The following is a 16585-nucleotide window of genomic DNA, read 5'->3' as shown; positions in this document are numbered from 1 at the left end:
CAATTTACAGGAGAACATAGGCAGTATAGGCATGTTTGGTTCAGCTGACTTCGAATTAAATTTGGTGTATGGTGTAAAAGTTTTATTATTTGTGATTTAATTAGTAATAATCGATGCTGATGAAGTGTATGTATAGTGTATGGAATGACATGTTCTACATCCTTTGGTTGAGTCCTAAGAAGGATCTATGGAATGTAAATAAACTCTACTCTACTCTACTCTGCACGGAGTGAAACTGTGATCTTTGGCAGGTACAGGTGAGTGTTGTGTGTACGTATCAAATACAGTGTGTGTTTTCAGGATATTGTCGTTAAGGAAGGTTCTGTTAATCGTGATTTGTGTCAGATACATAATATCATTTGTGCTATTGTCAGCATATTACGTAGTAGCACTTCAGAAAGGTAGGTCGATAAGGAATTGATTGAAGGGTTTGGCCGCAACTGTGATAGTACTTTCAATGACATGTATTTATGTATGTTATGTTGGCAGATTGAAGTTAGGGGTTCAAGTATTCATCAACACAATGAGGAAGCAGAAATATTCTATGATGTTTAGAGCTAAGGACGTCTTTAATGAAGGGTAAGGTTGCCACAACTATTTCTGACTGGGTGGCAAGGGCTTGATTCCAGACATGGAATTTTTAATTATTCCATCATGGGCATAAGGCTTTGGGATACATTCAACCATGTGTTGAGTGGGCTCTGGGGACTGCCTTCTTAACTATGAAATTGATTGGAGCATGAAGCTAAACATGCACCTCCTAATAACGAAGTTAAGAATGGTTGAGTTTTACCAAGGTGAAGGGATAGCTTTTTCTTTCCACGTTTTGAGACTTATCTTGTGTCATTATGTTTCTGCACCAAACATGAGGTTCACTGTGTTTTTTCAGCTGTATGAGTCATTCTGTTCTAAGGAAAAAAACATGTTTTCTTGGGTTTGTCTGTAGAAGGTATTTAGTGGACTACCTCTTAATTTGTGCTGTCTTAACTGTTTCTCCAGCTTAACCACTATATTTCTCTTTTTTTCCCTCAGTTACAGTAATTATAACAGTAAGATTAATGTAGGTCTAATTTCTTTTATTTTTGTATGAGTGCATTTACCTATTATATTTTTGCCTCTTCATAAGACAGATTTTTGTGTGGTTTTAAATTAAATATCTTGATTATAATAGTCTTACTCTTAACAAAGCATTTTAGGGTCATCAGATTAAGTGGGATAAGATGGGCAGGGCATGCATGTTCTGTTCTGTTCTAAAGAAAGGGCTTAATTTTGTAGAGACCACTTCAATGTTTAAATTGGATATGGCGTATGTAGCAGAATTTGTGATATCAGGACTCCCTTAGGATACGATCATTTGGAAAAGTTAAAACCTTCTGTTCAGAACAAAATGTTGGAGTCCAAGGCTTAAAAATCTTTGAAGCAAGCAGGAATAAACTCACCAGATTCAAATAATAGCAGCTGTTCAAATTGGGACAATACAAAAACATGGAGTTCCTCAAGGATTAGTACTTGCTCCTCATATAATGATTAACTGAGAACCATAATCTCTCAGTCTAAATCCATACTTTTTGCAGATGATACTAACACTATTTTACATCCAGAAATTGACTGCTTCCATACGTGCAAGAATGATGTCTTTGCTAGCTTGAACAAATGGGTTAAAGCCAATAAACTTGTATTAAATTTTGACAAACAAATTTCATGAAATGTTTTACTACCAAGAAAAATTGTGTTAATCTAGGTACAGACTATGAAGATAAGAAGATGAAACAAATGAAGAAGTAGAAACATCTGAATTTCTTGGCCTACAAATTGACAATAACTTTAATTAGAAAAATATATTCAATACATTATCCCTAAACTAAGTTCAGCTTAATTTGCTATGAAGACTTCAGTATCATTCATGGAAAGAGAAACTTTAAGATTAGTCTACTTAGCTTACTTCCATTTGAATATTTTGTAAGGAATTATTTTCTGGGGAAACTCAACAGACAGCAGAAAAGTATTTTAAATTAGAAAAGAGAATCATTAGAATAATGGCAGGCACTAAAAGGAGAGCCTCATGTGGGGAATTGTTTATAAAATGTTGTATTCTTCCACTAACCAGCATATTCTTGGTCTCATTATTATCATTTGTAATACACAGCATAGAAAATTTTCAAACAAACTCAGACATCCACAATATAAGTACAAGATAAAGATATAACCACTTGCCAAACACTAAATTCACTACGTATCAAAATGCAGGTTACTGTACTGGAATTAAGCTATTCAATAATCTTCCCTCCGCTATAAAAAGTCTGAATTATGATATAAAGAAGTTTAAGGCAGCACTAAAAGGTATCTTCTATCTCACCCCTACTCCATAGAAGAATCTACCACAACCAAAATTCTCAGCTGTTATAAATACATGTAAGGAACAGTGGTTATGCTTTCTTGTGTAATATTTTTGTGGTAACACTGTAGCTGAATGTAAATTACTTCATATCTGTGTAATTTATAATTGTATTAGAAACAAGTATTGTATTTGTCCTGTGGGTTGGGCCTATGAAGGATCTGTGGATTGTAAGTAAATTATATTCTATTCTGTTCTATACAAAAAATTCTCCACTACAGACATATTATTTACGTGTAGTTTAAATATTCATTATATAGTTAGGTGCCGGGGTAGCTCAGCCAGTGTAGTTACTGACTATGGACTGGGTGACCATTGTTTTGATCCCCAACAGGGGCAGAGGACTTTTCCTTAGCCTCTGCATTCAGACAGGCTCTGAGTTCCACCCAGCATCCTGTCCAATGGGTACCAGGGTCCTTTCCCAGGGATAAAGCACAGCCAGGGCACAATGCTGACCACTCTCACCTACCTAGTGCTGAGGTTAAGAATGAGTAGGAGCTACACCTTCTCTCCCCCCAAGCACCTACAATGTGTATAGCAGGCTAGCTTTACTTTTTTGCTTTTTTATGATATAAAAAGTTTGATGTAAAAATTGTATATCTTAATGAGATTTATACCAAGTTTTGCATGGTGTACATTTTTGGTAAAAGTGTTGAAGTTTACATTATGGGTTTGCTTGATTTATAGTGGGGGGAATGATGTGTAACAAAACAAATATCTGACAACTATACTGTAGCCTCTAATACAAAATTTAATATCAATATAGAAACTGGTCTTCTGGCTTTTGATGCCTTGCAGTCTTGTAGGTTGCTTCCAGTGTCAGGGTAGAAGATGGAGGTGATGTGTCCTTACAAAATGTTGGTAAATGCATAGAGGACAATCCAGGAGACTGCAATCCACATTTTATTGCCATGAAAAATTTGTATCCTGTGTAACTGAATTGTGTTCCATAGCTTACAGAAAGACTCTGTAGCACACTTGGTCTGTGCTTAGAATTAAGGACTGTGCAGTGATGAATTCTGGATGCGTTGAGCTCTGTGTGCTTGCGTTATATTTCCTGTCATCTTTTTTATGATGTTTACACATGGGTGAGTGTGATTACCCATGCAAACAGTTGAGAACACATTCAGGTTTTGTGCAGTTGTCCTGATCTAAGTTGTACATAGTGCACTTACCTTAAGTCTCTATACAATTAAGTGTTGCTTACGTGAATGTGAATGTACATATAAATACTGCAGTGGGATTTGTACAGGTCTGTAGATGAGTACTTTGATCATTAGAGATTTCTGTTTCGTTGTTTGTAGTATGTTATGATAAAAATATTTTTAGAGTCTGATGTACTTGTATTCAAATTGCAATGTTTATCACAGAGTGTTTAATTTGGCAGAACCTCAGTTGATTTATTAGTTGGATACAGGTAAGAGATGGAGTGATTTTATAATTCCATTCTGTAGTTAATTTTCAGAAGATGCTTGCCTGCTTACTTTAACACACATAACAAAGAAATTCTTCTGGTTTACATTAATCAAAATAACATTTAAAACTTTTATTTATGTGGTTTGAAGTTTTCTCTGTTAAATATCTGGTTTGGAAATATGGCATAGGATTTAGCATTTTTATTTATCCACTTTCTGTGTTCTACTGGCCATCACTTTTCACTCGCATCGTTGTAAAAATTATTGCAATTGAGTTACTTGTATGGAACTTCACAAACAAAGTTGTTCACTCATAAGATTCAATGCAAGTTTAATCATGCAGCCCGACTTTCCCTAGCAATACTAAACTTTCTTTCTGGAGAAGGGTGGATGAGAGCGTCCGCAAGCTTCAAAACTATCAACACTTGACATCTACCACAGATTTTAGATATTCAAGTTCTATAGTAAAATATTTGCAGTATTTATTTTAATATCCAGATTTCCTTTTTTAAATTTAGATAGGAATCTGTTTCACTTCCTGTACTATCTTTTCTCATGTGGACAAAGTATCTTCCATATTTCTTCTGCTTCACATACTAATTGTGCATCTAATATAAAATTACACGTGGCACTCCTGTAGTATAGTTTTACTGATTTGCCAGCTTTTGTAAATGTTAAAAATTCTGTCAAACTTAGTTTTGGTTAATGTTAATGCTGTCAGGCAGAGTGAGTGAATTGGAACAAAGTGTAAATTTTTTGCCATCATTTTTGTGTTGAACCTGTATTGTACAAGAATGGGGAATTTAAAATATGGTGCTATGAGGCTGCCATCTGGACTCTTGACTCTGGGGTTCAGTAGTCTGATGGTGCTACTGTGGCACACCTTGTCTGGGTATGTCATGACACATGACTGTTAAAGGTTGAGACAGATTTGTATTGTGCTGATGTAGTTTAAAATGCATGTTGCAGGAGAAGGTTGGTTTAGTGTAGTTTCACATTGTTGTGCAGCATGTGTTTTTATGTTCTTTGTTGCAATGCTGTAACAATTTTGAGATTGTTGTCCACTAAAAATGTACATTCACCTTGTATATAAATACCATCTCTGTCTTTTGGGCACAGTAAAAGGCCAGATATGTGCCCCACTGATTCTAAATTGTTGTTCTGTTTTAGTGAATACAAATACTATTGTTATTAGTATTTAATGTCCCATTTCTCTGTTTGGATGGAAGATTGCACATTGAGGTGTAACATAGTTCATGAAATTGTAAATACAGCAACATTTTTTGCATGGCAGTTGAGTGGAATATAGGTTATTTAAAGATGCCATGTCAACTGTATAAGTTATTTAATTTGAATTATGACAAGAGAATCACATTTGGTCAATGTTCAGTAATTGAAGAGGAAGTGTTATGACCTACCTCAGAATTATATTCTGGCATTTGTCTGGATGGACTAAGAAAAATTATGAAAATCTGTAGCTCTGGAATATGCACACATTACCCATCAGTCCTGTTAGTTGAGGTTGTAATGGATAGTGTAGGTAGAATGAATTTATGGATTAAATTTGAGTAAGTTTCTATCAGTACCACAGGGCATGACATATATTTGTCATTGTCCTGTTATGTATAAACCAGGCACCTCAATACGAGCTTGATGCATTACCACATGGGCTAACTTGCTTGCTTGCAATTAAATAACAATCATTACTGGTGATTTTATTAATTTAACAGGAGTCATATGCATTACTGCTGTGCCAGTTGACTCCATAATTTGTTTGTGATTGCGTGGCACCAGGACTATGTCCGTGTGTGTAGTATGTTATTTGTATTACAGACAGGAGGAAGAGTTAGCTGGCATCAAGGATCAGCTGGCTATTGTGCAGGCCAAGCTGAGTTCTGGCGAGAATGCCGTTACAGAATCCTTTTAAACATTGTTTTATTAACAGCTTAGTCAAAATGACCGTGGAACGACAGAATAGTACAGGAGGAGGCAGGAAAGAAACTTGAGATAATAACAAAGTTCAAGTGGTTTTTGAGCTTGCCTTGGCATCAAAATTGCCACTTGTTTATGTTGGTATGGAAAAGGAGATAGTATCAATAAAGGAACAAAGCTGAAGTATTTTCGTGTTGATTACAACAGCCATGAGTTTGCATGAATGAGTGAGAAATTATGTTATGAGTGCTTTTACAGTAAGTTAGTGCTAATGGACAGTCTTATAATTCTACACAGTCACTGTATTACTCTTCCACATAATGCTCATAAGATTTTCCTTCAGGGCCAAAACTGTGGTACATGGTTGCAGGAATATTGAAACATCAGTACAAAGTGTGCATTCTACATAATCTGAAAAAAAGGCAGTGTAGGCGTGCAAACATTTCCAATACTTTAGTCTGAAAGGATACTGTTTGAAATTGTTTACTTGTATATGAATGTGAAACCAGTTCTGCTGTATGAATCAGTAAATGAAAGTGTTGTTGAAGTTGAATGTGAGGAGTCTTGGTGGAAGAAAATGAGGACAGGGCGGTGGATGATCGTAGAATTGATGGTCCCGCAACTTCAGTTACAGTATCGTAGTTGATGGATACCATCACAAAAGATGAATTTGAGGAGCAGGATCTTGCTGTTAGTAGTTGCGGCAATAAGGAGCTTGTGATGAATGTAAAAATGGTACACAGTGAAGCTCTGCAACACATTGAGAAGCTGTTGGAATACTTTCAGAAGTGGGATGACACAGTAATGTAATGATATGTGGAGATGTTGTTAGATGACAAAGCTGCATTCTGTTGTGAAGAATGTAGGAATAAATCTCCATACCTGTCTCTCATCGTAGGCTGTCTGTTCAAGAGAGGGTCAGACTAAGATTTGAGGTTTCCATGACAATGTGAAAGTGAAAATCAGCGATTTTATGGGTTGTTATACCATGTAGTATTTTGGCTGTGCACCGGTATTTTAGAGAAATGTCACTGCCTCCATTATCATGGCATAAGAGAGATTGATGCTTGCTTATGTGTACACGAAATAAAGACAATGCAATCATGAGCTTTGTTTTCTAACTGCTCGGTTTATTCTTCTGTTCCTGTCATCGTTTTGTGAGGTTAATGTGTCATACTGAAAATGAAAATTCTCAATGTTTGTTTTCTGCCGTAGCATTTTATGAAACATATTGCTGTTAATATCAAAATATGGTAGCTGACCAATTGCAGTCCATTGTTTCATGGTGTTGGGCAAACCAAACAATGAATTTTATAAACACTGAGTTGTAAAGTGCTGAAGAGTATGCACAAATAATTGAAAACAATCTAAATCTACACAACAACAAATTTTAAAATTTTTTTATAATACGTAAGAAATAAACCGTTTTTAACTATATTGGTCACTCCATTTTCAGAGCTATAAATGGCAGTGAAATAGTTGTAACATGTACTTTTTTTTAAGATTGCTGTCTTCTGAGTTGCACCGTGTAGTCCGGTAGAAGTTTACTGACGTTTCAGAGGCCCTTGGCTGCCTCCATCATCAGCCCCTGATACAGCAAGGACCTCTGAAACTTCAGTAAACTTATACCAGACTACACTGCGCAACAACCCAGAAGATAACCATCTTGAGACTCACTGCTATGAAAACCTCAAATCCTACACATAATTTTTGTTGTTGTATGCAGAACGTACCACTTGGTACACAATTTGATATAATGTACATATTTAAATGATGAGCTTTTATTTGCTAATGAACTGTCATATAGTTACATTATTATTGATACAAAGAAAAGAATGGAAAATACAAAAGGGGAACAAAAAATTTTTTTTCTCAAAACTCGGTGCATGTGAAGCTCAGGTATTGAAGGCTTTTTGTTCCTTTTATGTAACAAAAGTGTCTTTAAAGTTTGTTTAGACTGTGATAACTGAAATCTTGGATGAACAGCATATTGTGGCTCTGAATCGTGATAAGGGTCTTGCATTTAGAATATTCTAACGGTCTAAGTACTAACAGAGTTGAAGGTTGAAGTGTGTACAGAGAAATCTATAGTTCAGGCTTTGGCCGTCTGATTGAGGCCATTCATCTCTTGCAGAACATGAGTCTTTTCTTAATTCTCGTTGCTCTAGAATTGAGTAGAATGATGATAAGTTTCTTAATTTATGTTGTAATTTTTGTGAGTTTTCTGCAGCTGGCATATCTGCATTTTGTAATATTGCAGAATTGCTCCCTGGAGGGAGAGATAAATAGCTATGACAGCAGAGGAGCTAAGTATAAATATTTAATTCCTGAGTAATTCATATTCAAATAAGAATTCAGTGTCCTTTGTTGCCTGTGTTGATTCTTTGGAGGATGATACTGAAATAGTTAATTCTGTGGTGTAATCATTACAGTAATTTGCTTAGCAGTTTGGGACTGAAACAGCTGGATTACTACTACACTTTTTATAAACAAACATTTGACAGATGTAAATATGAAGTTATGTATATATTCATTTTGTAAACACATTTTATTATTCCTTAATATTGCCAATGTGCATGAGGCAAACCTTATGCAAGGGTGGGTGCGCTCATCACGTGTTCTTGCACTGGCTGAGCATGACAACAACTATGCAGTGTTTGTGTTCATGAGCTCACGTATGCCTCCTCAGCTGATTTCTGACCTGGCAATAGAAAGAGTACTTCCTGTCGATGCAGATTTCGGATGTGAGATTGGTGAGTATGTGAAGTCCTTTTGCCCTAGTTTTTGTGTAAGAAATGCTTTGTGCAATGTGATGCAGTAGTGAAGATATTTTGATTGTTCTTTACACAGCGAACTCCAATTCTGTCCCATTATTTTACATACACTTGACACATACAACTTGAGCAGATGTTGAGAATGACAGTTTTCTTTCGGAATGTTATATCAGTCTGTAGAATTTAATTTTATGTATGGGCTAATTTTGTTCATTGTTTGATATCGTAACTGTAAATTGTTATATGAACTGGTCTATTAATTGACTAGGTTATATGTTTGGGATTGACTTGGATTTCACGTTTCCAGAAACAGTATGTTTACTAGCCTGTTTGAACTGGTTCACTAAATATCTTGTAGAATATGTAAAAAAATCTTGATTGTGAGACCTGTCATTTTGAACATTATAATTTTGGAAGTGGTAGTGTCTGGAGAGAATCAATATGTATTTGCAGTTCTGAACTAATGCAGGGTTAGTCATGTAAAAATTCCACATGCTGGACACTTGTACACTTTTCTAAAAGGAATGCTTTATGCATATACAAAATATTACAGCTTGAACATATTGCAGGCTTGAAAGTGAGGGTATTGTTCATTCCTTGCATGTGGTGTATTTAATTGTATAGCACTGTTATGTGATCACATATTACACCCTATGACCTAGATAAGAAAGCAACATTAACCTGCCCTTTTAAATACATTTGCTCTTTACAACTGGAATAGATCGGGGATGATATTCTTCACATTTTATAAAAAATAAGCCTAAAGCCGGCTACACACGTTGAGGTATACCTGAGAGGCGCGTCTGTTCAGGCATACCTGACAGGTATACCTGTACGTGTGTAGCCAGCTTTACAGTTGAGTCACACAGGTATCTCTTGCGCTTATAGCATGACTTATTTGTTTGTGAAAAATGCTACACCAGTCTGTCAGTTATTGTGGAGTGGAATATCCAGTTTTCAGATGAACTAGTGTACATCTTAATATAAAGTGCAGTGCCCAGCTCATCTGTTTGTGTGCTGTATCTCTCGCCTTTTTACCCTGTTTAATAACCTTAAAGGATGTGTTTGTCACGCTTGAAACATCTCTCTCTTTCCACACCATGCTTCCATTTTGCAATTGGTTCATGAGTTGCATCAAAGAGGGTGATAAACCTGCTCTGTGTGCAGCCAGGTTTAGCATGAATGTGAAAGTGGGATTTTGTTGAAACTTCTGAGATTTTTACGGTTGTTTGGTGTGATTTACTTTTGAGAGTATGTAACAGTCAGTTACCATATCATGGTAAAAAATATTTCCAGACAGTGAGGAACATGGACACTTGGTAACAGTTCTGCAGCCATCTTGAAACATGCAGATGATTGTGAGAATGTCAGCATTGAGAATAGTGAACAGTAGTGTGAAGTTTATATAGTCCTAGATATGAGGCACTGACCAACATGGCTGGAGAGTTCAAACATATGAAAGTGAAAAAGAAGAGACAGGTTTCATTCCTGAAAACAAGTTGGCTTTTCAACTGCTCTTTGGTCAATTGAAGGATTACTTCAATATGTGGAAGAGAACACATTTTTATGACAGACTGGTGTTATGTAGACTCTGGATCAGCACCTAGAACTCTAGAGCAAATTATTATTTTATTTTTTAGATTGTCTGTTGTTTTGAAGTGTCTTACAGTGCTGCATATAATTGGGAGTTTACTGTTATTATTTAGTATTCTGTCTGAGGACAGGTCCATATGAACAGGATCCTTCCTTCCTTTTCTCGGACTGGGACCTTTTCATATACGTTCTTGGCAGATGATCCAGAAGTGGTTTGCCATTGCCTTCTTCTGTGTGTATGGAGTATGGAGTAATTGTTGGGATGCCACGGAGAAACCGGGGAAGCCCCCGGAGGAAAACTCCGTGTTGCCTAGACCACGGCCTTGCCCAACACAAGTTATAAATTCGGGCACCACCGGGAATCGAACCCGAGACCCCAGGATTACAAGTCCAGCTGAAGAGTAACTGTAAACCATTGTACTTGAATACACAGCTAAAGAGTTGAAGATATATCATGAAGTCATTACTTCCTCATTTTCCTGTGTATATTTGCGTGATTCCATTTGTTTCCCTTCCTACTCTGTCCTAGTTTTTGATGAAGAAGTGCGTTCTGCTATGTTATGGCTTATGACCAGGTGAAATATGTTACATCAGAGTGGAAGCTTATATTAATTTAAATATTGTAGACAATATCAGTGAATTATTGAAAAGATGGAAAATTACATTTTCCATTTTACCTGCACACTGTACTAAATTTCTTCCTTTTTTGTGATTACATTTTATTCCTGTCAGTAATTTTCCTTTCTGACTTTATAATAATGGAAAGTGTCGTTTTTTTCAGTCTTTTATGGATTATCCTTCCTCTATGATATTATAAGGCTTCATGTAAGAAATGTTCCTGAGTGTTGACAGTTTTTTGTCATTGTCACAGTTTCTCTGTTAATTAATGGTAAAATCTGCTGCTGCTAGATGAAACCTGATTAATATTTTTTACTTATTCACATTTAGATGAGTTCATGAATTTGCTGGATCTTTTGTCATCTTTAATACCGTCTGTTTTGAAATCATATCCCCCACAAAACCTGTGGTCTACTCATTGTTACCTTTGTTTCATAATTTTCTAATGTTCCCATTTTTTTCAGATTTACTGAAAAATGTATTGTCAATTCTTTTCTGACAGTCTGACACGAAACTAATTAAAACTAATTTTTCCTGCTTTTTTTAGAAGAAAGATTCATATAATAATCAGACTTCATATATCATACAAAAAATGTGCACTTGTGTGATGTAGGCCTGTGGTGGAAATCTAGTAGCAGTAAAATGTTTAAATAAAGTTTTGTGGCTTCTTTCTGAAAATCATTTCTTGTACAGATTGTTGAAATAATATTTTAAAGCAGTCGCTGATCAATCAACTTACAAGTCTCATGTTTCTAAATTCAGGTGCTAGTTGCTGTCTCACTTTTTGCCGGCTTGGAATTTGTGTGCGTGAGTGATTGAGTGACTTGATATGCTGTACTAAAATTACATGTGCTGTTGCAGAGTCAGACATTAGAGATGAAGATGGGGTTGTTGTGTATGTCAACATATCCTCACACAAACTCAAGCTGTTGTTTGAGATGGTTCCTGGTATGAAAACCAACAACTTTGTAGGAGAGATCTTCCGTGCAGAAGGTGATAACAGGAAAACACATATTTTACATGTTTTGAAGTATATTGAACTGTTTCTCGGAAATATGAAAAATATAATGTTATAAGTAAGACTGCCTTTATGGATCTTTCAATAATGAAATGATAAGTCCACATTTAGAATGCCATTGCCAATGTCATTAAGTCAAGTCACATTTGTTTGAGCATCTGTGTCATGAGTTGGCAGCACCTTAAGTAAAAATCTGTGATTCATGTAAATCTTTATTAGAGTACAGAAACTTTCTTTAAATGTTTACTTTTGATTGAAATCACTGACTATACATAATTAGTCATAGTTAAGATCAGTTTCTTTCTGTTTATGTATTACCTTGAAAGAATATGAAGTCCCAAGTATGGTACCTCAATAAATGGCAAGTCTAATCATAAGGTTGCTATGTTCCAAATTTTTACTTAAGACTTTTCATTAGAATTTATTCCACCTGTAATGGGAATGTCATTTTGACATGAGTATTTTCTTCAGAGCTCCATTCATTTAAGCGAGCTACACCATAAAAATGTGAGGTAACGTTTGAATAATAGAAGTTATCAGAGAGTCTTTAGTACCCCTTGTACATGTTGAAAGAATGAGCTGTGTTAGGATCCCCGTACATTACAAAACATCAAACCCAGAAGCAGAACATTCTTAAGATGTCTAAAAGGATGAAGGTTTCTGTTTTAAATACTTGCAGTAGCTAAGTTAGGCCTAATACATGGTAGGATGGTGGTTATTGTTATGCTATCACGCAATCTTGTGAGCGGTTACCATCATTTTAGAGAACCAGAAAATGGGGACAGTATGTTCCTCAGAAACAATGATAACCACCTACAAGACTACATGGCATCATAACCCAGAATACAATACAAATCTTCACCTTGATGGAAACCACTATGATTATTATTGTGTATGGTCTTTGAACACAGTTATTATACAGGTTATGTAATGAGTGATAATTATTCAAAATGTACATGCTTGGGTACACATTCCATAGCAATAAAGTCATGTAATAAAGAGCACTAATGAAAGACTTCTTTTATGCTACAGCTATCAAGTGGGTCACCTTGTTACTGGTCTCAGGTCTCCTGAAGCATGGCATTACAGCTGGGTTTCTGAAACTGTGCGATATTTGTGTTGCAGTGTTAAGAAAAAGACGAAGACCACCACCAGAGTTTCAGTGGCTACAAAAATACGCATCAGGTGCGGGATCCACACACAACAGTGGAAGCAGCTGCCCAGGAATGGATAACGCAGCTGGTGACTCAATGGAGCGAGGTGTTGATGGGCTTACAATACAGGATGAATCTATTGCAGATACTGTAAGTGCTTTTCATTCATTCATTAAAATAATGGTTGCACAGTATGACATTATGAACACTGTGAAGTGACAGTTTTATAATTGTAATACGCTACTGTTTTTATATGGGTTCACAGTTGTTAGGAAGCCCAGAGATTTCTGTCCCTCGCCAGAGTATTGCTAAGGGCGCTACACCCATTGCAGCGCGAGAGATTGTTATCAAGTACCAGATGGCCATGAGGGAACAGCACTACACATACACACAAGCATTAAGGTAAATGTTCTATTTATTTATTTATAGTTTATTTAGTGAAGCTTTTTCATAATTCATACTATATAGTGTCGAGGTAAGTGTTCTGACATCGTGTTTCTGCAGCGGTGCCTTCTGTATGGGCTGGAGTAGGAGACAGTTGCTGTTATTGTGAATTAATAACCAGTCCTTTAGATTTAACTTGTATATGTTTATCATTTGATTATTGGGGCACAATGTTGAAAGGAATGAAGAACTATTCATAACTGTAAATTTACCCATTAATAGATTTTATAAAACTATAGAAGTAATTGGAGAATTTGTCATGCTCTCTGAAACAAGGATCAGCTCTGAAATAGCTGTAACAGGCTTTAGTCTCAACATGGCAACGTAAAATAGAGAATGAATGGGCCAGACAAATATTGAGGCAGAAAAATTAGAATGGGTATGACAGAGGAAGGATGGGAAATATAGATGACCAAGAAGATGGCTTCTTCTGGGTTGTTGTGCCATGTAATCTGGTAGATGTTAACTGACATTTTAGAGTGCTTCTTGCATCCGTCATCAGGGCAGTGGCATACTCACTGCTATGAGAACCTGAAATCTCACATAAATAACTGAAACATAGTTTAACAAACATAATTTGTTACATGCAGTGGATAAGACAAAAACCACGGTGTGTAGAAGAAATTCATGAAACACTGAAAGGAAAGAATTTTAAGGAAGAAGACTGAATTTGTTGACAGTTATGAAGTACAAAAAAAAAAAAAAACTGTGAATAGGAATACAGAAATTAGAAATACATTTACCCACTTGCAGTGTTTAAGTTAGTGGAAACAATTTGTGGATATAAAAGTATTTGTATGAAGTGTTGTATTAGACCATAGGCATGTCGATTCTGTTAAATGGCTAATATATTTAAGTTATGTCTGTAAAGCCTTGGTTGTGAATACTACAAGAGACAAAGAAGAAGGTATACCAGAGGAAATAATTGTGTACCACTTAACCTTGCAGGGTGTATGTTGGGACGTGGAATGTGAATGGTCAGCCTCCCACAGTTGGAATATCGGAGTGGCTTGCTCAAGATCCTGATCCTCCAGACATTTATGCTATTGGATTCCAGGAGCTTGACCTCAGCAAAGAGGCATTTCTTTTCAATGACACGCCCCGTGAGGAGGAGTGGCAGTGAGTTACCAACCTTCATAGTGGTACCAAAATTGACATTGTAGTTCATACAGTTTTGTGTGAAGAACATTAGAATAGTAAAGTTTGTTATTACTCCAGAGCTTGGTTACATCCTGTCAAAGAGTCCACCATTTTTAACCTTTTATATTTATTTTCCGTTACATATAGTGTTTGAGATTTAAGGTTTTCATGGTGGTGAAAATCAGAGCTTGTGTCATCTGGGTTATGATGTGATGTAGTAGTCTTGCAGGTGGTTACCAACATACATAGGGATGAGTCGCCTCCATCTTTAAGTGTAGGAGGTGCTGACTATGGGGGGTGGTATTTTCCTTTGAAATGTTGGCATTACCTTCTAGACTGCATTGCGTCACAATCAGGAAAACTAATTCCAAACAGTGTGTCTACAAGTAAATTTGTTGTGTGTCTGGTTCAATCTGTTGCATTTTAAAGCTCAGCCTTGTGTAGATTGCATGGGGACTGCAGTGTAAACTCCTCAGAGTACAATGAAGAATTCTGTTTTTTGTAAGTCTTGCAACCATGGTTTGTAATTGTATTTTCTATGTAGGGCACAACAATCCTTCAGGGTTAGCTTTTGGACTAATTATATTGAGATGTTTGTGTTATTTTTCATAATAAACTTTTGAGTCAGTAAGCCCCTAAGAAATGTTGGTAAACTGCTATGAGACTACACTGTGTAATGTCCCAGAAGGCTGTCACCTTTGTGTCTTGCTGATGTGTGAACCTGAAATGTCATTAAGTGTTACATCTGCCAATATTTTAATGCATGGAAATGAAAGGGGTACATGCCAATATTTTTCCAAATTTGACATTTTTTTTATGGAATACCATTCTTTAAGTGTGGACTTATAAGAAAATTTTCTTGTTCATATCTGACTGACAGATTGTAAGAGAAGGTCGTGTGTCGTTGACTTGTGCCATTTTCATAACTACAGCTATATTCTGGTGGTATAGAATTGAACTACTAATGCTAAATAGAAACTGCAAAATTTGCCCTCACATTACTGAGCATTTTTTTAAAATTTTTACCAGTTATGTGTGTGGAATAAATGGTCTCATTGTCATTTGGTGTTTACACTAGAAGAATGTTACAGAAATTTATTGAGCAGTCAAGCAAAAAGGAAGTTTTCAGTAACCATGTGCAGTGACATCGGCATATAAGTATAAGCAGTAGTGGCCAGAATTTTTATAAAAGAACACCAAGTCTGTACGCTTGTAGGGTAAAGCTGTTCAAATGACCCTGAAAGTTATTCTTTTTATTAGTGTAAACAGAGATTATTTATAACATTAACCCCATAAAATATATCATTTGGTTTCCAATAAAATATCTATTGGAATGGAAAATATATTTCTGTTTTATGATTCAGATGTACCAGATGAATCCTTCTGTGTACATACTTAAGTTTGTTTGACACAACTTAAGCGAGTTCAATTCATATCTTTAGATCTGTTCATATTTACTGTTAAAAATGTGTAGTATTTTTGCACCATCTAGTATAATAAAGTTTACAAAGAAAATGTACCACAGAGACTACATTGAGTTGCTCAGGTAACTAGGAGTTGAAATTTATGATTTTCAAAGTGTTTAAGTTCTCAGGCAGTGCTTCATACCCTCAACAGTTTATACAATGTCACTCTCGAAGAGGTAAACAGTTCTTGAAGATTATGTGTAGAAATTAAACAAACAATTACTTGAAAATTGTAAACTATAAAATAAAACCTGAAGTTAGTGTTGTGACTCTGTGTGTGGCAGGGAGGCAGTATTAAATGGACTACACAAAAAGGCGCGATACCACAAGGTCGCTCTTGTGAGACTGGTTGGCATGATGCTGCTTGTGTTTGTGCAGGAGCAGCATGCGGCTTATGTCAGAGCCGTAGCCACAGAGACTGTTGGTACTGGCATCATGGGCAAAATGGTATGTGCTAGAGCAGTGGTTCCCAAAACTATGCTCTTGCGGAGCACTGGTGTCTCATGAGCTGGACCAAGGTGTTCTTCCTCAGAAATCTAGTAACGGTGGTCTTTCACAGTTTGAAGAAAGTGTAAATCGAATTCTATCTGTTTTACATTCTTTTGGTAATCATTAATGTAAGAGTCATCTGTGCGA

At 36.1% G+C, this 16585-nt stretch overlaps 1 protein-coding gene across 4 annotated transcripts in view; it reads left to right on the top strand.

The window, feature by feature from the left end:
- Position 1: 1 nt before the first annotated feature.
- Positions 2–16585, top strand: part of Ocrl (Oculocerebrorenal syndrome of Lowe) — a 38931-nt gene continuing 22347 nt past the window's right edge. The window contains exons 1-9 of one of the 4 annotated variants that reach the window (XM_087358904.1): positions 2–257; positions 490–579; positions 5644–5726; positions 8316–8495; positions 11589–11720; positions 12871–13049; positions 13165–13301; positions 14292–14462; positions 16234–16396. In XM_087358904.1, the coding sequence (XP_087215030.1) occupies positions 524–579; positions 5644–5726; positions 8316–8495; positions 11589–11720; positions 12871–13049; positions 13165–13301; positions 14292–14462; positions 16234–16396 (1101 nt within the window). In that variant the 5' untranslated portion in view covers positions 2–257; positions 490–523. The other 3 variants (XM_087358905.1, XM_087358903.1, XM_022076088.2) reach the window with 3 other exon arrangements.

The sequence above is a fragment of the Zootermopsis nevadensis genome, unplaced genomic scaffold (assembly GCF_977971745.1).
Source record: "Zootermopsis nevadensis isolate Lab colony 2312 unplaced genomic scaffold, Znev_1.0 Znev_ptg000030l, whole genome shotgun sequence".
NCBI lineage: Eukaryota > Metazoa > Arthropoda > Insecta > Blattodea > Termopsidae > Zootermopsis > Zootermopsis nevadensis.
The sequence above is the reverse complement of the archived record's forward strand: the minus strand, read 5'-3'. Positions and strand labels throughout refer to the sequence as shown.